The sequence below is a fragment of the Parasteatoda tepidariorum genome, chromosome 2 (genome assembly GCF_043381705.1).
Source record: "Parasteatoda tepidariorum isolate YZ-2023 chromosome 2, CAS_Ptep_4.0, whole genome shotgun sequence".
NCBI lineage: Eukaryota > Metazoa > Arthropoda > Arachnida > Araneae > Theridiidae > Parasteatoda > Parasteatoda tepidariorum.
In genome coordinates, this window is record NC_092205.1 from 23148952 (window position 1) to 23170132 (window position 21181).

General features: G+C 30.1%; 2 protein-coding genes across 5 annotated transcripts in view; both read right to left on the bottom strand.

Annotated features, from left to right (window-relative positions):
* The window catches only part of LOC107445100 (lithocholate 6-beta-hydroxylase), a 40300-nt gene extending 29390 nt beyond the window's left edge, over positions 1 to 10910 (bottom strand). The window contains exons 1-5 of one of the 2 annotated variants that reach the window (XM_043048742.2): positions 10457 to 10910; positions 8447 to 8543; positions 7162 to 7214; positions 3048 to 3144; positions 596 to 712 (exon numbers count right to left, since the gene is read on the bottom strand). In XM_043048742.2, the coding sequence (XP_042904676.1) occupies positions 596 to 712; positions 3048 to 3144; positions 7162 to 7214; positions 8447 to 8543; positions 10457 to 10536 (444 nt within the window). In that variant the 5' untranslated portion in view covers positions 10537 to 10910. The remainder of the gene's footprint in view (positions 1 to 595; positions 713 to 3047; positions 3145 to 7161; positions 7215 to 8446; positions 8544 to 10456) is intronic. The other variant, XM_043048741.2, reaches the window with a different exon arrangement.
* Positions 10911 to 14954: 4044 nt separating this feature from the next.
* LOC107445089 (speckle-type POZ protein) lies at positions 14955 to 18668 on the bottom strand. Of its 3 annotated transcripts, none has more exons than XR_001584206.3 (3): positions 16936 to 18639; positions 16243 to 16347; positions 14955 to 15362 (listed from the first exon to the last, which is right to left on the bottom strand). XR_001584206.3 is itself a non-coding variant. In XM_016059422.3 (2 exons), exon 1 carries the CDS (start codon positions 18499 to 18501, stop codon positions 16960 to 16962), a length of 1542 nt encoding a protein of 513 aa, XP_015914908.2. In that variant the 5' UTR covers positions 18502 to 18668; the 3' UTR covers positions 14955 to 15362; positions 16936 to 16959. The 3 variants fall into 3 exon arrangements, 1 of the variants encoding a protein (XP_015914908.2); XR_001584207.3 differs by having other exon boundaries at positions 16209 to 16347; XM_016059422.3 differs by lacking the exon at positions 16243 to 16347 and having other exon boundaries at positions 16936 to 18668.
* Between the last annotated feature and the right edge of the window lie 2513 nt (positions 18669 to 21181).

Sequence of the window (21181 nt, forward strand, 5' to 3'; positions counted from 1 at the left end):
TAGATAAAATTTCTTTTTCGTGCAAATCCATAAAAAGTTTGATATTAAAATTATATTTGATTTTAAAATTATATTATACGATTATATTATAAAATTATATTATAATATTCTTCCGAATTTAAAAATAAATTAATATCCATAACTTTCAAAATTAAAAATAATTAAATAAATAACAACAATTTCGCAAAAACATTAAAGAACATAAGAATATTATTCAATTAAATTTTAGGACACTTTGATTTCCTAGAAATGTACTTTTAAATCGTTACTTTTTTGTTTAATACTTGTACTTTTTACTCGTTACTTTTTAAAATAAGAACTTTTTACTTTTACTCGTTACTTTTTTTAAAAATACTTGTACTTTTACTCATTACTTTTTTGCTTTGATTATGAACTTGGTTACATTTCTTTTTAAAGAATATGCGTTTAGAAAGCAATTCTTGTCACTTGAAGACCTCACCACCTAATCCGGTACAGAGCAACACCGCACAAACTTGGACAATTTTGGAAAATTTTCTGACTAAACTTAGACATTTAAGAACGCTTAGACATTAGGACATTTAGGAAAAATATGTGGCTGACAGGTATCACTTACCCTTTTAAGTTTTCCAGTTGTGAAAGTTGGAGTGATAATGGTCCTTACTCTCTTCCAATCTTCACCCTCTAGACTTGGGAGCATATTGTCATCAATTTTGTCACCAACTATGACGGACTGAAACATACATCATAATGAATAGTTTAAGGTATTAGGGGACTTGGGTACAAATAAATGCAGGGCCCGTGCTAAGTATTCGCCAACTAGCTAAATGCTATAAAATCGTATGTTTGGCGAATAAAATTGTGTTTTGGCAAAAGCTTTGGCACATGATTTTTTCCACCGAAAAGTACAAATGTATATAAAAAATTATTAAGATTTGAATTTGGCGAAGACATTCAAAAATTGGCGAATACTTTTGATATTTGGTTAATTTACTGGCTAATAATTTGAAATCATTAGCTCTGGCCCTGTAAATGGAAAGCTAAGATGCTCGAATGATAGGGATTCCCTAACTTCATAAGTCTCATCTGGTTTAATTTAACTTTTGCTTCCTTTTAATATTACCTTTAAATTTTATAGCATATTTTTAATTTTCCATAATAATTATTAATATCAAAAATAATAGATATAAATCGTACAATCAATGGAAATAAAAGAGGGTTATCATCTTCGTACCCCCTCCTATTATTATTATTCCAGGCTGTAAGAAAATCTGTTAAATTTACAGGGAAACAAAACTGCCAGCACATTTATAAAACCGTTTATTTAACAGAAAAACACAAGTTATTTTAAAACGGTCACCTGTTTTTTAAAAAGATACGCACTGTTATTTTAGCAAACAAACTCTATCATTTTTTTTAATAAAAACTACTCTATTACTTTAAAAAAAAAAAAGCTATAAAATAATTACGCCGGCATTGTAACGTCAATGCGAGCCGCAAGCGCATCTGTCCCTGGAGCGACAGTAGCTCTAGTGTTTTGTTATGAATTAAAATCTTAAACTGTCCTTATCATAAGTATTATATTAAGATTCAAAACGCCCAAAATTACAGTGACCCACCCTAAATGAAAATGTCTGGCCATTTAACTTATTGGAAAGTTATTTCCAAAGACAGATAATAATCAGATAGAGTATCAATTTGAGAAAGAAATCGAATCGTAATTTTATTTAAACAATGTTCAAGACCATAAAATAATTTCTTAAAAGTAAAAGCAAGTATAGAAGATAATCGTAAACTGGTTTGAAACATGAATAAGTGAAACTGTATGGCAAAAACTAGAATTTGAATTTACAGTTTGAATCCGTTTATGATTAAAGTGAATAACGGAGAAAAACTATTTTTTGAAAAACTGCTTTGTACGTCTAATACACGGAAAAAAACTGTAAAAAAACGGGATTTTTTCGAAATAACGTGCGGTAACAATTAAAAATAGAAAAAAAATCTGTGTTTATTTTTAAACAGTTGTTTTTTTTTTAAAAAAAAAACAAACAAAAAAATTTCTGTAGAATTTTCAGTTTTATTTTTCGCATATACATATTGATTAGACAAATAAATTAAACTTATTTGAATGGATTTAAAGTCGCCTTTACCGTGATTGACCTCGATAATAATTTGCAATGAATGAGAATACCGATACAATAATCTTTTACCAGCATAATTAACGATGACTTATGATATGATTATTTATGATTAAGTTTTATGAAAACTAAATAAATACCATCCGAGATCATGTAAGCGAAGTTAATCCTCACTGTATTGCATTTCAATTCCTAGTTTAATTAAATGTTTTAAATCAAATTCTATTCAAATACGGAAATAAATTATACGCTACACTTAAAATAAGAATAAAGACAAACGAGAATAAAAATATTCATTAGTAAAATGGAAGAAAAAATATTTTGTTTTGAATGAAGCTCATAGCAAAAACTACTTAAAAATTATAACACTCATAATCTATCAAGTTTTCCTCAGAAATTTATACTTAAAACATATTTAGAATAATAATTTCAAATTCAAAACATGTTGAAAGCTCCATGTAAAATGTCAATACAAAATTTTGTGAAACAAAAATAAATTAGAACCGTATTAAATAACTTTTGACAGACATATGATTTTTTATTGGAAATTCTATGTTAAGAAAAAAAATATATTTATCGTTGTACATTTTTTTTTACATTGTCCCTAACACTTCTCTAAGTACGGTTTTAAACTAGTGAGATAATTGAAATTTTAATTCATTGAAACTACTGCAAACAAATTTTATAACTTTAAAAAAAATCATTAAATTATTTTAAATTAACAATAAAGGTGATAATCACGAAATCGTTTTTCGAGATTAAATATAAACCATTTAAAAAATTTTAATTATTTTATGAATAAGAAATCTTGGTACTTGAGCTTCAAAAAAAAAAAAGAAATAAAATTATAATAAATTTAGGCTGGGCTCAAAAGGCCTATGATTTAGATGTATTTTTTATTACAATATAAAATAATGTTAAAATTCTTACTCTTCTGTTCGGGAAATTAGCAAAATCTTTGACAAGTATGTCTCTGAGAAGTTTTGGATCCGCCACTGTCAGGGTAGGACTGTTCACTTCATAAACACTAAAATCAATAAAATTTTTATAATTTACTGCACATAAATTTGAAATATTCAATGAAAAAGGGTGGTTTTCATTTTCTGCTGTTGTATTATATGGTTGCGAAAAAAATGAATGGTACTCCAGTAGCATAGTGGGCCAAGAAAAAGGACCACCCTGAATAACTTTTAATCTAATGATCCGATCTTCACGTTCTAGGACTCAATCTTAATGTTTCGAAGATGACCTCAAATATGTTAATTAATTAGTACAGACGATGTTTTCAGTTAGGAAATCAATCACAAAAACGTACTCTCTATGAATAAGCATTCATTTTTTTCGACCGATTCGACTTTCTAAACCCTAATATGTAGAGGGTAGCCGGAATCTGCACGATATGGCCCCCGCAGTTTGGTCAGTAGAACGATCAAAAAGTTCGGACCCCTTAGTGTCAATTATACTTTTTGCGTGTTTGGTCATATTTCAAAAACTAAATCTATGACTCTTTTAAAATTCAGTTTCTCAGGAACTATTCGACAGATGTCTCTCAAATTTTCTATTTTGCCATGTAAAATTACATACTTTAAAATGATGTTAAAAGTTTTTCCGAGTATTCTTAGATAAAATAATAAATATTTACTAATCTTTTGAGTGGAATTATCCTTAGATAAAAGAATTTTATAATTGTGGGCAAAAATTTTTCGACTCGCTAAAAAAGTAATCGAAAAACGGTGAAATACGCAAAAAGTAAAATTAACATAAGGAGGTCTGACCAAGACCGTATTTCCCAGGTTGCGACTGCCCCCTATATTTTCGGGGTCAGAAATCCGAATCCGATGAGAAAGTACGTTTTAGTATCAGATTTAACTTAAAAATCGTCTGTACTGATTAATTAGCGTATTTGAGGTCACCCTTTCGAATCATTGAGATAGAGACCTATAACGTGAAAATCCGATCATTAAATCAAATGTTATTCATGGTGATCGGTTTATTTCAGGAGCTCCTTGTCTTCTGGATTGGGTTCAAAATTACAAAGCTACGGAGTTGAACATTAGTAATCGTAAATCCGAAAATTGGGTCAGCTGTTCAACGACGGTTATAAAATAAAATATAGGCTGCACTTGACGTAAAAATATCCTTAGTGGTAGACGGATCATGGGTTAGAGTCCCATTGCCGTCAGCTTAATTGTGAGAGGTTTTCTTCTCCGTGTAACGTAAACGCGGGTTAGTTCCTTCAAAAAAACCTCCAAGAGGGCACAGTTTTTCACAATACTTAATCCAGGAGTTCTCTTGTCTTCTGGAACATTAGTCATAAATCCAAAATTGGGTAGGCTGTTCAACGTCGGTTTTAAAACAAAATATAGATGGCACTGTCATTGCAACATAAAAATGGCATAAAATTGTTTAAAATAGAGGTAGTTGGAAAATGTGTGTTTGGTTACAAAGAATGAAAATGGGCTTGTTAGGTATTAGACCTTAAAAAAGTCTATCTAATGACACCGAATTCGATGTAACCTGGTTAAAGGGGTCGAATTTTGCAACAAGGGTCGAATTTTGCAACATTGAATGCATATTTTTTTAATATTTCTTAATGCGTGTCGAAGCTGTTTTTTAAGATGTTTGACTGGTCTTATACATTTTGAACATCTTGAATATCACCCACACATAATCATATTCAACAAAAAGAAGGATAATAACGAATAATATAATTTAAGTAAAATATTCGTTCAGGAAGTCTTTCTTTATTCAGTTACCTAAGCAGCGGTGAAATGATTTTGTAGTAAAATAATTGATGTCTATGATGCTTCACTTTTAATGATGATTTTACAAGTATGTAGAGTGCAGGTTTCAGTAATTATNGTAGGACTGTTCACTTCATAAACACTAAAATCAATAAAATTTTTATAATTTACTGCACATAAATTTGAAATATTCAATGAAAAAGGGTGGTTTTCATTTTCTGCTGTTGTATTATATGGTTGCGAAAAAAATGAATGGTACTCCAGTAGCATAGTGGGCCAAGAAAAAGGACCACCCTGAATAACTTTTAATCTAATGATCCGATCTTCACGTTCTAGGACTCAATCTTAATGTTTCGAAGATGACCTCAAATATGTTAATTAATTAGTACAGACGATGTTTTCAGTTAGGAAATCAATCACAAAAACGTACTCTCTATGAATAAGCATTCATTTTTTTCGACCGATTCGACTTTCTAAACCCTAATATGTAGAGGGTAGCCGGAATCTGCACGATATGGCCCCCGCAGTTTGGTCAGTAGAACGATCAAAAAGTTCGGACCCCTTAGTGTCAATTATACTTTTTGCGTGTTTGGTCATATTTCAAAAACTAAATCTATGACTCTTTTAAAATTCAGTTTCTCAGGAACTATTCGACAGATGTCTCTCAAATTTTCTATTTTGCCATGTAAAATTACATACTTTAAAATGATGTTAAAAGTTTTTCCGAGTATTCTTAGATAAAATAATAAATATTTACTAATCTTTTGAGTGGAATTATCCTTAGATAAAAGAATTTTATAATTGTGGGCAAAAATTTTTCGACTCGCTAAAAAAGTAATCGAAAAACGGTGAAATACGCAAAAAGTAAAATTAACATAAGGAGGTCTGACCAAGACCGTATTTCCCAGGTTGCGGCTGCCCCCTATATTTTCAGGGTCAGAAATCCGAATCCGATGAAAAAGGGTATGTTTATTCAGAGAAAGTACGTTTTAGTATCAGATTTAACTTAAAAATCGTCTGTACTGATTAATTAGCGTATTTGAGGTCACCCTTTCGAATCATTGAGATAGAGACCTATAACGTGAAAATCCGATCATTAGATCAAATGTTATTCATGGTGATTGGTTTATTTCAGGAGCTCCTTGTCTTATAGATTGGGTTCAAAATTACAAAGCTACGGAGTAGAACAGTAGTAATCGTAAATCCAAAAATTGGGTCAGCTGTTCAACGACGGTTATAAATTAAAATATAGATTGCACTTGACGTAAAAATATCCTTAGTGGTAGACGGATCATGGGTTAGAGTCCCACTGCCGTCAGCTTAATTGTGAGAGGTTTTCTTCTCCGTGTAACGTAAACGCGGGTTAGTTCCTTCAAAAAAACCTCCATGAGAGCAAAATTTCTCCCAATACTGGATCCAGGAGTTCTCTTGTCTTCTGGAACTTTAATAGTCATAAATCCAAAATTGGGTCGGCTGTTCAACGTCCGTTTTAAAACAAAATATAGTAGGTGGCGTTGTCATTGCAACATAAAATTGTTTAAAATAGGGGTAGTTGGAAAATGTAAGTTTGGTCACAAGGAATTAAAAATAGGCTTGTTAGGTATTAGACCTTAAAAAAGTCGATTAGAAAAGACACCAAATTCGATGTGACCTGGTTAAAGGGGGGGGGTTGAATTTTGCGACATTGAATGCATAGTTTTTAAATATTTCTACCATAGCAGCGGTGAAATGATTTTGTAGTAAAATAATTGATGTCTATGATGCTTCACTTTTAATGATGATTTTACAAGTATGTAGAGTGCAGGTTTCAGTAATTATACAAATATTAACACAAATATTACACACACTTCGTACTTCAAAAAAAAAAGTTGATTTTAGTTTAATATGTTTCGTATAAAGCGTTCGTATGATTTCTATTAAAATTATAAGAATGTATGGTTCATATAGTCTTATTATTTTTTACTATCTATTTAACTATAAGAATAATTAAGGAATAGAAAAACAAAAAGCAACAGGTTTAGAAAAAATAACGGGATATTTCTGCTTGTTTGGGGGGGGAGAAGGGATACATATTTTTGATTGCTAGTTTACGTTTCAATTACATACTTAACCGTAAATGAATGGCCCATTTTTGAAAAAAATGTATTTTGTCTTTTTAAAACTCTACTCCAAGAAAAGATGATTCCGTATTTTTTCCTAACTTATCCTTTTTCATTCAAAAAAAGTTTTATGAGCAGATTTTACAGCAAATAATGGCCTTTAATGGAAGGTAAGTAAACATTTTTTAAAATGTCACTTACCCATAAATCGGACCCAAAGAATTATATCTTTTGCTGTCCTGATCTTGCATAGTCTACAAGTAATAAATGAATACATAATAAAGGGTTACATAATAAACTAATAAATAGTTACATAAATAAAAGGTTCTTTCATCATTCTAAGATTTATAATTATTTCAAGCTTGTTTTTCAAAGCTCTTTCGCCAAGGAAAATAAAAAAGCACCATTTTAAGTACCTTTAACCCGAATAAAAGCCATAATTTTGATCTATTAATACCATTTTGCCCCAAGAATTATCTGGGATTCATCATGAAAGGACAGATGATATAAATCATCAGATTTAAAATAGCTTATAAAGCCATCCCCGGAAGTGTCGTTATACGCCGCTAGGGGGGTTTCCTATCATGGATTATCTCTCCGTGTGCTTCAGAACAGGTTATCCCTAGCGATATACGACGATATTTCCGGGCACGGGTTACTGTGCAGTTTGAGACGTGCCGTAACTCTCCCAGATGTTTGTCGCAACATTTAAGCACCCCTTTTTATATAAAACGTTTATAAACTTATACATTTCGGCGAAAAACAGACTTAATATGTCATTTAAAAACAATCTGTAGCTTTAGGAGCAAAATTAATATAGATTTTCACCCGAAACAGGCATGACGAAGCATTTCTGTAAATACAACAAAAATTCTGTTCCTCTGTGTAATCTATCACTAATTTGAAAAGCGAGATGATGTAAATTAACACCAATTTCATTGACTGCTGGAACTTGGTGGTGTTTCTAATAAATGCCTTTAAAATCGTCTATGTTTTTAGTTCTTTTCCTGAGTGATTCGAAATTTTTTCTTTCTTTTATATTAGTTTGTGATATAACTGTATAATGTTAAGCCGTTAGGTAATAAGTATTGCGGAACTCCTTGTCTGTTTCATACTTCTAATAAAAATCGAATGATGGTGTTGCAGTTTATCATTGTTGTCAATACATTTTTATTGACTGAAAAATCACAAGGTAGTAACCAGTTTTCCCACATTAATTTTCACATTGGTTTTGTTTTAATTAGCATAGAATTGATATAAGTCAAAAAGTTATTGTTTTCCTATAAACATTTTTGTTTTCCTAAAAATATAATATAAATATATCCTCCAATAATTTTTTTTTTCAATTTTAATTTGGTGTACGATCTTAACATCTATATTATCATCCGTTTCCATCCTGATGTTTTGCGTCGAACATATATTTTCGTTCAATATCTTCCTCCGTATTCCTTATTTAAGTTGGGGGGTCGGAGTATCTTATACTTACCATTGTGACATTGTCCAAGAGAGATCCTAGGAATGGCAGTGGTTTGACATAGGGCACATTTCTCTCTTTCCAATAAGATTGCTTTTTCATGGAATACCTGTAAAACAGTGAATCAGAGTAATCATGGTTGCGTGCAATCATGCTTATTATTATGATTGAAAGTAGTTTTCAATTAGTCATATTTACAAGTAACATTGAACTAAGATTGCAACAAAAGGAATGATATACAATTATACTAAAAAGGTATATAAGAATGAATACATCCTTCCTCCGTCGTTCGCCAGCCCCCATGCAAAGAATATATGCGGGAAAGAAGTCTGGTTTCCAAAGCCATAATATAAACCAGTCTTCCAAGGTTGGATGCGGTCCCTATATATAATGGAGAAAACAGCATTTAGGGGGACAACAGCAGAGGTTCTTGAAGCAGATTTGCACCCTCCTCTCCTCCCAACTACTACTGGAGTTAGAGTGAAAAAGAAAAGTTTTCTTTTTGTTTATATGTCCCACAGTGGACTGATCGTAAAGACACGGTTTCTTTCCAGTTGAACACCGAAGTCAAGCATCACTGGCTCCGGTCAGTAAGTGGGTGGGTGACCACTTTGATCAGCCTGTATAGGGACAGAGGTTGCGCGGTATCGATCCTCGTTAAACTGGGCCACCAAAGCAGAAGAGCCATACCCTCTGCAAAGGATCAAGATTGCTTATAAATGGTGTTGCCATTTATTCATTTTAATATTGAAAATGCGAATAACCCATGGTCGCCACAGCAGCCGAGCGAGTAAAGTGTTATAATTTTTTGATTCTCTTCGTACTTGAACTGCATGAGATTCACAGATGCGATTATAAGTCAATGCAATTCAAATATGCGCGAGAAATTACTCATTCATGTAGTTTCTGGGCGCAGGTCGTCTTACTACCAAAGCAAGGGATCCATCCTCCATCCCCTCTGCAGAGGATCAAAATTGCGATGGCATGTCTTCGGATCATCCTCGGGGATGCTTCCCAGACCGTCGCCAATTGCCCATTATGCAGCTCTAGTGATACGTAAATAAAGTAAGTACCTACCTATCTTTTTATTTATTGTTGGTTTGTTCTGTAATTTCACACTATTGATAAACACTGTGCTATTAATTAAGATATTTCTTTAAGAATACATTTCCATGTTGATTAAATCTGATAACACATTTTGACATAGAAAGAATAAAAGGGCGGTTGACGGGAGACTAAGAGCGCAACCATACATGTAAAGTTCTCGGACAACTGCTTCACAGGTGACATACCTCCTGACTGACACTTTATTTCTTATGCGCATTCCCTGGATCTCCATCACAGTACATATGATGCTCGGCTAAATTTGAGTCTGCTGCACACCCTGTAAGTTGTTTTTCTGAAATAGAGTACCGCACCGAACTATTCCCAGTGTTAGCTATATATTAGCTGAGCTGGACTTCTACATTCTTGGCAATTCATGCTTTGCTCATCAGATACTAAAACGTAGTAGTACAGTACAGCAATTTCCAAAAGGTGTTCCGCAGAAAAGTTACAGATGTTCTGACCGAAAGGTGGAACTTTTTCTTTTGTAACTAGCAAAGGTTTTAGAAACATGTAATTACATTTAGATTTTTTAAACTGTAATCCATCATTTGTTTAATATTACCGTTATTTGTATAAATTCACTATTTATTTAAAATTACGAATTTTAGTAAAATGACAGTAGAAAAAAATAGCAAAATTTAATATCATAGATATGTATTTATTTTCCTAATAACATGGTTTGAATAAATTATGAAGAAAAAAACATGTAATTTATTTTAAAAAAATTAACATTTATTTAATTTTTGTCTGCCCACCTTCATAATTTCAAGTTTTATAGTTCGTGCTAAACAAAACAAAATGTGAATACTAGACAGAGTAGCGGCGACGCTAATAATTTTTTTATTATATGGAGACATGAAAAATATTAAAATGAATAACATATCGTGATTCTTTGCCAATGCATTTTCAACTTACCATAAAGCCAGGAGGAAAGTGGATACTCCAATTAAAAATGTAGCAAACAGAGGTCCGCTAAAAATTTCCATAAACGCCATTACTAAAATACCGAACACAAAAAAATTCACTGACCAAAATAATGCTTTGAACTGTTTCAACCTTTATATAAATACAAGAGCTGTCAAGGTTAGCACAGATTATCGAAATGTGCTGCAATCATCATCTCTCACTACTTTTTTTTCTTCTTTTTTTGTGAAATTTGTAAAGCAGCTTTGTTTATTATTGTTTTTTTCCTTTAGAATTGACAGTCATTCAAAGAGAATAAGATAAAAAAATTTAAGATAAAGAGAATAGAAATTTTTTAAACTTGATAACGTGTTCCTTTTGCTACGTTTTGGTTTACAAATAAAATAGACTTTATGTCGTTAATGATCGAAGGACTAAGTAATCATCCCTATCAAAATATTAATCAGATAAGAAAAAAAGATTTTTTAAAGAGTAACACTATTTTTCAGATGACGAAACTATTATAGTTTCTTTATCTCTATTCTACGTCCAGTTTAATTAATCAGGATATAATTTCATTTTATTCAGGCAACTAATTTCACTTGATGACTCTGAGTGCTATTTTCTTCAAATCTTGCATTTTTTTTTTTTTTTTTTAAACTTCGAAACAATATAAATATTCGCAAAAAAAAAAACTTGACATGCACTGCAATTCAAAATAGGATAATTTACTACGCTGACTGCTTTCTCAAGTCTCAACACTAACCAAATTTTGAGAAGTTATTTGGGAGTATATTTATAACTACCGCAAAATAATGTATATTAAATATTTTAAAGAAATCTTAAGGTTTCTTCAAAAAGTTATTCTAACACTAAATTTACGGGACGCGTAATTTTGGCACATTTCGATTTTGTAAGGAAAATTGAAAAACCCGTTTCTATTTTTATTTTATCTCTTGTAATGACTTTTATCCATTGATCGAGGTAAATATATATCGAAGTCTATTTTCTTCAAAAGCGTTGAAATATTGAAATTATCTTTGTTGTATACCTATCTCTATGCGTCAATTTGATGCGGTCGTAATTTAAAGAAAATTTTGAGTAAACATGCAAACAGCACATCAATAATAACCTCTCTAGGTGTTCTTAACATTTTAGATTTAGCGGTAATAAACACATGGATCTTATACACAGAGTGTACTGGGTCAAAATTATCCAGAAAGGATTTTCTATTTCAGTAGACCAAAAAACTTTCAGGAGGAAAATAAATTACAAATAATCACCCACCACATCATAGTACTTCGGGAGAACACAATACTTGCCAAATTGGATTTTGTAAAAGAAACAGGAGTAATAACACCTGTAAAATATGTGAAAAGGTAGTTTGCGGAAAGTGTACGAACAAAATTGAGTATTTGTGTAAAAACTAAAAGTGCCTCTTCATTGTTGTAGGGTAGTGTATGTTATTAAATGCAAGCCTGTCAATCTTTATAAAAATTTTAGTTTTTTACAAGCTCATAACTTGACCACTTTTAAAATTAAAAATCGAAAAATTGACCAATTGCATTTTCTATACAAATATTATTTTTCGTATTTTACTATAATGCCAAGAAAGTAGGTAATTGTGTTGGGATAAAGAAATTGTTGGCAAACACAGCCTATTCAAAGCTGGTCAAGTTCAGTAGATACTTTCAGTAGTACAAGATCCTCTGCGGGTACGTCACAAACTGGGTAATGCTTGACAAAAATAGAAGTAATAGCGTTTAAGAAATAAAAGACACAAAATCTTGTTAAATAACTCGTATTAATTTCAAAAAGAAAAATTTATTTTTAAAAAAAATCTGCTGAAATAATAATATATAAAGAATTTTGTTTACAAAGTTTTTAGTCAACTAGGCTCCTAACTGTTGAGCAGAAAAATAAATAAATGAAACATTTCCTTATAACAACTTAATTTAGTGGGCACGATTTCTTAAAATCTATTGTACTGATCTTATTGAAGTTTCGCATACTTCTTCTAGAGAGAATGAAGTTTTCATTCAATTGAAAATGAAACACCATGAAAGAAAGTTTTTAGTAACTCTTTCCTTTTGGGCTTGACCAGCCTTAAAAAAAAAAGTAGAACTTAACAAAAAAGAATTTCTTAAAAAAATATTTGGTAGAAACTAATGCACTGATATTAACATTTGTTAATTGCTTCTAGACAGAATTGACTATTGATTGAATGAAGGATATTTCTCCTTTTATTACAAGTTATTTTTTAAATTATTATATAATCACAATTTTGCCTTTTTTTCTTTTTTTTTTTTTTTTTTTTTTTTTTTTTTTTGCACAAGCTGAACCAAAACGTTAAAAATTTTTGTTCTATAAATAGTGCTCACCAAAAAGATACTTTTTTTGAGAGGGATATTCAAAAACTTGTAGACTAAATGAAATTTTCGTTAAATTCAAAATATAACTCTATGAAAGTGAGATTTTAAAAACTCTTACCTTTGGTCTCAACCAGTCATGGGCAAAAACTGAAAAATAGAGTTACCTTAAAACCTTTAAAACATAAAACTAAATAAAGATAATGAAAAAAAAGTGGCCCTGATTCAATTATAATTTTGTAAATTTTTTGTAGACAGAATTGACTAGTGATTAAAAGGATATTTTCCTCTTTATTACAAGTTATATTAATAGGTAATATTTGGTCATAATTTTACTATTAATTAATTAATGTATTTATTTTTTGCAGAACCAAAAAAAAAAATCATAACATATTTTAAAAACTTTTTGTTCTATAAATACAGGAACCAAGAGGATACCTTCAAAAAAAAAAGGGATATTCAAAAACTTCTTCTAGACAGACAGAATTATGTTTTTATTTCATTCAAAATAAAATTTTATGAAAGAGAGATTTTAAAAACTCTTCTCGTTGAGCACAACCAGTGCAATGCGCAAAGAAATAAAAAAAAAATTTTCACTAAACTTAACAAAAAATAAATAAAAAATGGTGGACGTTATTTCTTGGAAAACTATTCTCTGATTCAAATAAAATTTTATAATTTTTTTTCTAGACAGATTTGACTAGTAATTGAATAAAAGAGATTTCCCCCTTTATTACAAGTTATTTTCAAAAGTAATATAGGGTCTGAATTTGAGCAAAATTTAGTTTTTTTGCACAGGCTCTATTAAAAACCAAATTTTTGTTAATTCTTTTGTTTCATAAATAAGTTTAACCCAGAGGCTATTCAAAAAATAGTTCTCAGTGACAGAATTTTTAATTTAGATGAAAGTTATGTAAAATATTCTTTAAATGCCGTTCTTTATATATACTAACATTTGAAATAAAATAATTATTTTATATATTAATTAAAAAATATATAATTTCTTCTTTACTTTTACCTTTCAAAATCAATGGCCAATGCTATCATTACATTAATACTGATTTGAAATGCATATTAGGATTACGTTTTTCTTTGGATGGATGAAAATTATTTTCTGTGAGACTCAAATGAGGATAAAGTAGAATCCATTGCAGTAGGATCTATTGCAACACTGCTAGTGTTATTTGGCACAGATGATGTTCTGGAATCTTTAAATGTGCATCTTTATGGTGTGTTTTAAAAGTTTGAATTGTGTTATATTTTTAACGAATTCTTTGGCACAGACAGAGCCGGATTATACCTTTCGTAGGCCCTAGGCATAGCCGTTTTTGGGCTCTCCCCTCCTTCTCCCACTCCTCCCCTCTTTTCAAAATATATGCTAAAATTTTCTTGCATATTTTTTTAAACATTTTTATTAATATGGACTTTAATTTACAAATTTGTTTATCGAACTTTATCTGCAATACCGATATACTGCCAATATTGCAGTTGATATCAATAATTTATTACCGAAAAATATTATATTTTTATTTGTATCTTCATAATTTTGTGCAAAATACACTTGTTGTTTCTAAAGCTAAATTATTTTTGTCAACAAATTTTTTGCTCCCAAGTTTTTCGTAGGCCCCTGAATTTTGTAGGCTCTAGGCACGTGCCTATAGGTTAATCCGGCCCTGGGCACAGATGATGTTCTGGAATCTTTAAATGTGCATCTTTATGGTATGTTTTAAAAGTTTGAATTGTGATAGATTTTTAAAGAACTCTCGACTTAATTATCTCAACTTTCTTTATTCTTTTTTTGAAATGTTATTTAAAGTATTCATTACAATCTTCCTTGATATTTTAACAATCAAGGAATGTCTGATTGCATGACTAGTGTTTAAGTAAACACCCTGATTTTTGTATAATTTTAGGGGTTTAAAAATGTGACTTATATACAGAGATATACAGTAAAACAAAAATATCATTTCAATGAAAGCAGAATATTTAGCTACAAGACCAGCTAAAACAAGAGGAAAAATACTATATTTTTGTCATTCTTTTAGGATTTTATAAAATGAAAAAAACACAAAAAGGGAAACTAACATATGGACAAATTACAATTAAATTATTAAAAAATTAATAATTCACAAAATATCATCAACAGTTACATGAAAGAGATTTATTAATACAATGTAATACTACATAATTATTGCACTTAAAATGAAACAATCTGCTGAAAATAACCACTTTTTTTTATGATTCAAAATTTGTTAACAAAAAGGAATTTTAAAAAGCAACATTTAAAAAGGATGATTCCAATTTTGCAACTCACAACTGGTATCCATTTCTTGAAATTTTATTTATTTTGATGAATTGTTGAGTGCAATTTATATCAATTTGTTCCAAAGTCGCATCAGTAGTATATACATCAGTAGTAAACGTCATAAAAGTACTGACACAAAACAAATTCTATTTAATCTTTGAATTTGGATGACATCATCCATCACATGTTAAGCAAATATTTTAGTGTATTCATCTTTTTTCCAGGTGATAAGCAGAAATGCAATCTGTAATGGAAAAAATAAATTTAATATATAAATATAGAGATAGGCATTGCAAACAACAATAAAAAGTAATTAGATTTGTAATGGTTTGTTTTCACATTATGTTTTTTAGCAGTGGCTCTTTTCCTCTTCAGACTGTGACTTAACAGGTTCATTTAAAACATTTTTGGTCTAGTTTGCAAGTAGAGAAATTCAATATTGCCGCACTTTTATACTAGATTATGTGCCCAAATGCAGTCAATAATCATTTAAAAGTCCCCAGGAGCAACTTTTTCATCTAAACTGTAACAAGTTTTAAAAAATTTTCTCATCAAAAATCTTTGTAATTTTGTCAGTTATCAACCTAAAACATCTAAAGTTTTAGCTAGGAAAGGACTCAAAATTAACATTGCTTTTTTAAACAGACATTTTAAGCTATTATAATTTTCAAAATCACGCATTTTGAACTAAAAAATATCTCAATATATTTTTAAAAATGTGTCTACAATTTTCAAACACAAATTAATATAATTTGATTTACAGTACAGAATAACTAAGTTATCCGTCAATTAAAAAACTGAATGCATTATGGAAATCCCAAGATCTAATTTTTTAATAATTGAATAAAAGTCATAAGACCTAACACAAACAATTTTAGATTTAAAAAAAAAAGTCATTGTCACAACATTTAAACATAAAAGTAGATTCAAACTCTGAAAAATAATACATGTTAGTAGAATAAAAATAAACAAACAGAGAGTATATTTGTAGTTATTCAATAATTAATTTTAGATAAGTTATCTTTATATCTCCTGATAAAAAAAAACATTAGTTAACTAATAATAAGTTTAAAAGTGAATGTTTTTCTACCTATTTTAAAATAAGAATAGATTCAATGACATACACAGTGATTCTGGTAGACTTTGTAAGCTGTAAGCCACTGGTCCTAAGGAATCTCCAAATTTTCTGGTCCTTTTTAACCAAAAGCGGTAAATCATTTTAATAGTCCCTATTTAAAATACAATAAACCACTTAAAACAGTTAAAGTTTTTAAAAATTAGGAAAATTCTACATGAAATAATATAAATTTGCACTTCAAGCATTTAAAGAAAGGAAAAAAAAAAGAAAAAACAAGAGAATGACTTAACAAGGCGAAAAAAAATTATCTACGATATTGAGCAGACTTAATTTCTACTTCTTTAACCATCTATAAGGAATCATCTTTTATAAGAATCTGTCAATTGATAGACAATTTTGAAGTAAGAAAAGAGTACATTTTAAATCCAAGTATTTAAATATACAAGACAAAGAATGACACTTGCTTCAAGTAAAAGATTTACGCAAAAAAATTTTTAAAGCTTGATTCAATTTTACCAATATTAATTTGCTGGTGCACCATTTTTTTTTTTTGTAAATATTTTTCTGGATGGAATGTCATAACTTTTATACTACGTGTCATAACTCTATGAATTTTAGCATATTTGGTAAGTGAAATTGCTGTATACAATAAATATCATTAGTTATTACTTATAATTAATAACAGTTAACAGCAAATATTATTTTAAATTCGTTATTTTTCTAAAAAGTATAATCTCACCCTTATTAACTCCTTCGCAGTCATTCATGTTATTAAATTGTTAATAAACTCAACAGATTCTGACATTTTTGTTGAGGAAAAGATTGCCTTAAATTTAGCACGAACTTCAGCTGTTAATTTTGGGTGAGTTTCTTTCCATAATTCCCAATCTGTATATGTCTTAACTTTGTCTACATTTGCCTCCATAAACTCTATAGCAGCCGATTTTAGCTCTACATCAGCAACAGTATCGGCCAATACTAAAATTTCACACATATTTTCAACAGACATTTCAGAATATAATATATCAGCACACTTTTCTTTAAGTGATAGAACCTGATACTTTTCAGCAGCAAGTATCAATGATTTAGCCTGTTCAACATCCAGTCCATTAACAGTATCGGTGTACAAGAACTCTAAGAGTAGATACATAGTTTTTACATCAATATCAACAATGTCAATAATACCAGTACAAGCTTCTGTCATGTTCTGTTCAAACATAGTAGAAAATACTGGTGATCGCGCAGTCAAAACATTTTTATGGGCTTCTATAACTTGATTATCTACTCTTAACTTAATGTCACAATGCTTTTTAGTTAAAAACATCTGTTGTAAATCATCTTTTAAAGTTGGATGCTTTTTAACAACAGTATCAGTATTTGTTACAGTCACAGGAAGCACTTGTTCCAAACCATTTGAGCACAAAAATTCACAAAAAAGTCTATAACTAAAAGATGTCTTGCAGCCAATAACTGATGAAATATGCTCATTGAGCTTGTAAGAAATTATATCAGAGGGAAATTCCCATGTTTCTGGTCTAGAAAAATGCTTAGATTTAAAGAAATGTGTCGCTTTTTGTGTACAGAGATAATCTATTGCCTTTCTGCTTTCATCATAAACATCACAAGCAAGCAATGACAATTTACACTCCACAATATGATCCGTGAAAGATTTTGAATTGACTTTTATAATATTTATTTTAAGGAAATCGCCGAGCATAGTGAGGACTACCTTAAATTCTGCACTTTTCGGAAAAACAAAATTTTCCTGAAGAATTTTTTCAACTATTATGTTTTTCTCCCAGCTACAATGTAGCCGATCAATAAGCATTTTGGAGCACCAAGCATCCTTATCATTCGCCTGTTTATCAGAATTATTTCCATACACATGACATAGGACAGTCAAAGTGTCATTTTCACTATTTTCTGCCTCTTGAACAACTCTTTGTATCTCAAGAAATTTTCGGCACAACCACACAGGTTGAGCAATCGTTTCTTCGTGAGTTCTTAACTTTTTTCCACTTGCACCAATAATTTCAATTTTGAAGCCGCATTCAACATCCGTACCAAGATTGGCGTAATCGTCAAGATCTGCAATACTATCACTGAAATTTCGTAAGACACAAGAAATGAAAGCTGAGCTTTCTTGCTTATACCCTCTTGGAAATATATCTAAACGCCATAACCGTTCGCTAACATTTTTATCAATAAAAGAGCAATGTAAACTAGAGCCTGTTCTATGATGACAGAAAGAAAAATTTTCTATAGTCCATGTATAAGAATAAACATTTTTATAGTTTTTAAACATTATTAGTTTAGAAAAGTGAAAACAAAAAACACAACTGAAATACAAAATTTTAACGAATTTGACACCGTTAAAATATGACAGTCTTTGTTCTTTCGGGAGAAAAAGAAACCGAAAAATGCGTGCGTTTGTTTTCGTTCTATTTCAGCTTAATATTTCTGCCCTAATGAAGATTGTTAAACCCAGTTAAAAAAAAGTTTCGAATAAAAGACATAATTTAGCTTTTAGGCACTGTTTACACTGTATACAATTTACGCACCTCTGATCTCCTCGAGAGAAAGAAAAGAAAACCTGATTCGTGATTGGCGTCAGATTACAAATCAGGTTTTCATTCTAGATCTACGAGGTGATCGAAAGTGCATGAATCACAAGCAGTAAAAATAGCTCTTAGTCAATGCGTCAAGTATTGCTAGGTTTCTTCAAGTTGATGTCATATCTAGATAAATCACAACAATTGCACTGGCTTAAATGCCGGGTCCCGCAGTGAATTGTTTGTTAACACGGTTCCCATCAGATCACCGAAGTCAAGCATCACTGGCTGCGGTCAGAGTGCGGGTGGGTGACCATTGGAATCAGTCTGCGTAGGGACCAAGGGCGTGCTGTATTGGTTCTCGTTAAAGAGCTCGACTTCGCATGCAAGTCGTCAGGCTACCAAAGCGGGGACGCCACCCCCTCTGCAGAGGATCAAAATTGTGATAGCATGTCTTCGGATCATCCTCAGTGATGGTTCCCAGACCGTCGCCAATAGCCCATTGTGCAGCCAGGGGCTGATTAAGCATACGCGGGGCCATAGGCCATTCAAATTTGAGGGCCCTTAGATTAAATTTTTTTCTCGTATATTTCTTATTTATACAAATATAAAAGTATTTACTGTTTGTCTACGATAGGTACTCTGACCGACGCAAAGTCTGCGACAGTCTGATGCTATGAAAACAAGAAGAGGGCATTTTAGGGAGGGTAGCTTCGATGATAGCTTGTATGGGAAGTATACCAGATTGGCTGACTCAGCCACCAGTAGGAGACTTATTTAATCTGATTCAATAACTTTTTTAAAGATTCGCATGGATATTTCTTTCTTACTTAAAAAGATTCTCTTTACTCAATCGTTTGCTGTTTTATATATACAAAGGGAAAAAAAAGAAGAAAAAAAGTGAACAAATTCTGACATTAAGGGTAGAGCAGATTTTTTAATGTTACTTTTTAATTTTACGCTATTTATTATGAATGTTCATTGATTGTTGGATGGTTTAATTTCTAAACTTGCACATTTTTTAAAGCAGTTAATTTCTTTTATTGAGTTTTCTGGAAAAAGTTAAGTGCTAAAACTCTGATTTTAAAAGGAGATAAAACTTTTGCTGAAAATAGAAATAGTTCACGTTATCTGTGGCGATAAAATATTAAATATCTTTGTTTTTATTACTTATTTTTTACTTTTTTTTTAAACTGAAAGCAAGTTACCGCAAATAGGATGAAATCTAAAACTATCGACGATAATTTTTATCAGCACCCATCAAACCATCTGAAATTATCTAAGTTTTTTTCTGTTGCTTAAATTACGTTTTCTTACTCGTATTTTAATGTAACCTGTAAAGTTTTTCTTACTATTTATTAAAAAAAATAATTCTAACAGTTTTTATTAGCCAATTTATTTTTTTTCTTCTTAATAGCCAATTTACTATGATAAATTTATAGATGAGTTATTTATTAATAAAACATTGAGCTTGCTTTAAACAATTTTATACAATTTCCATACATATCCTATTTATCAATCATTACATAGAAATAACAATTTTAATTTGTCATTGAGTCAACATTTTAATAGCGCTTACACACAAAATTTGATATCATAATTTTTAAATTTTTTGCTGTTTTTTGAAAAGTATATATTATACAAAACAATAGCCCAAAATGATTTTTTTTTATTTAATTTATTTTACAAGATATTAACAATTAAATTTTAAAGCTCTTTTTAATTAAAAAATAAATATCTAAGGATAGAATAAATGGATTTTAAAAAATTGTATCTCATTTTACGTGGTAGTAATTGAAGTTTTTGATAAAATAGTTACAAATAAAATATATTCTTCTAGTTTCAAGTTTGAACTCAAATAATTATGTAAATAAATTATAAATAACCAATTATTCATAATATTATTCACCTAAAATTATAAATTTATTATTTAATATAATGTCAGCTATTTTGTGAAACTTTAGTTGAGGTTTTTAAATTCCCTCCAAATCAACTGATGCAGCGCGATTGAGCGATCAGCGGAGTGGAGTGGCGGAGCGTGCCGCGTTTCGCGAAAAAAGCTATAACTTTTTATGAAATTGCGATCCATTTTTTTGAAAAGCCATTTTGTTCAGAATAAAATTTACTTTAAAATGGGTTTTGTTTGAACTTGGTACGACATTAACAATATTTTTGTTTTTCATTTTACAACTTAATTTTGCAATAAAAATTAAATTTTTTAAACATTTGTTTTATTATAATTATTTTATCAAAAACTTCAATTATTTTCGCGTAAAATGAGATACATTTTTTTTTTAAAATCCATTAATTATATCCTTAGATATTTATTTTGTAATTAAAAAGAGCTTTTAAATTTAATTGTTAATATCTTGTAAAATAAATTAAATAAAAAAAAATCTTTTTGTGCTATTGTTTTGTATAATATATACTTTT

Excerpts from the sequence above, each read along its gene's own strand:
- LOC107445089 (XM_016059422.3), bottom strand. The coding sequence starts at position 18,501 with ATGTTTAAAAACTATAAAAATGTTTATTCTTATACATGGACTATAGAA.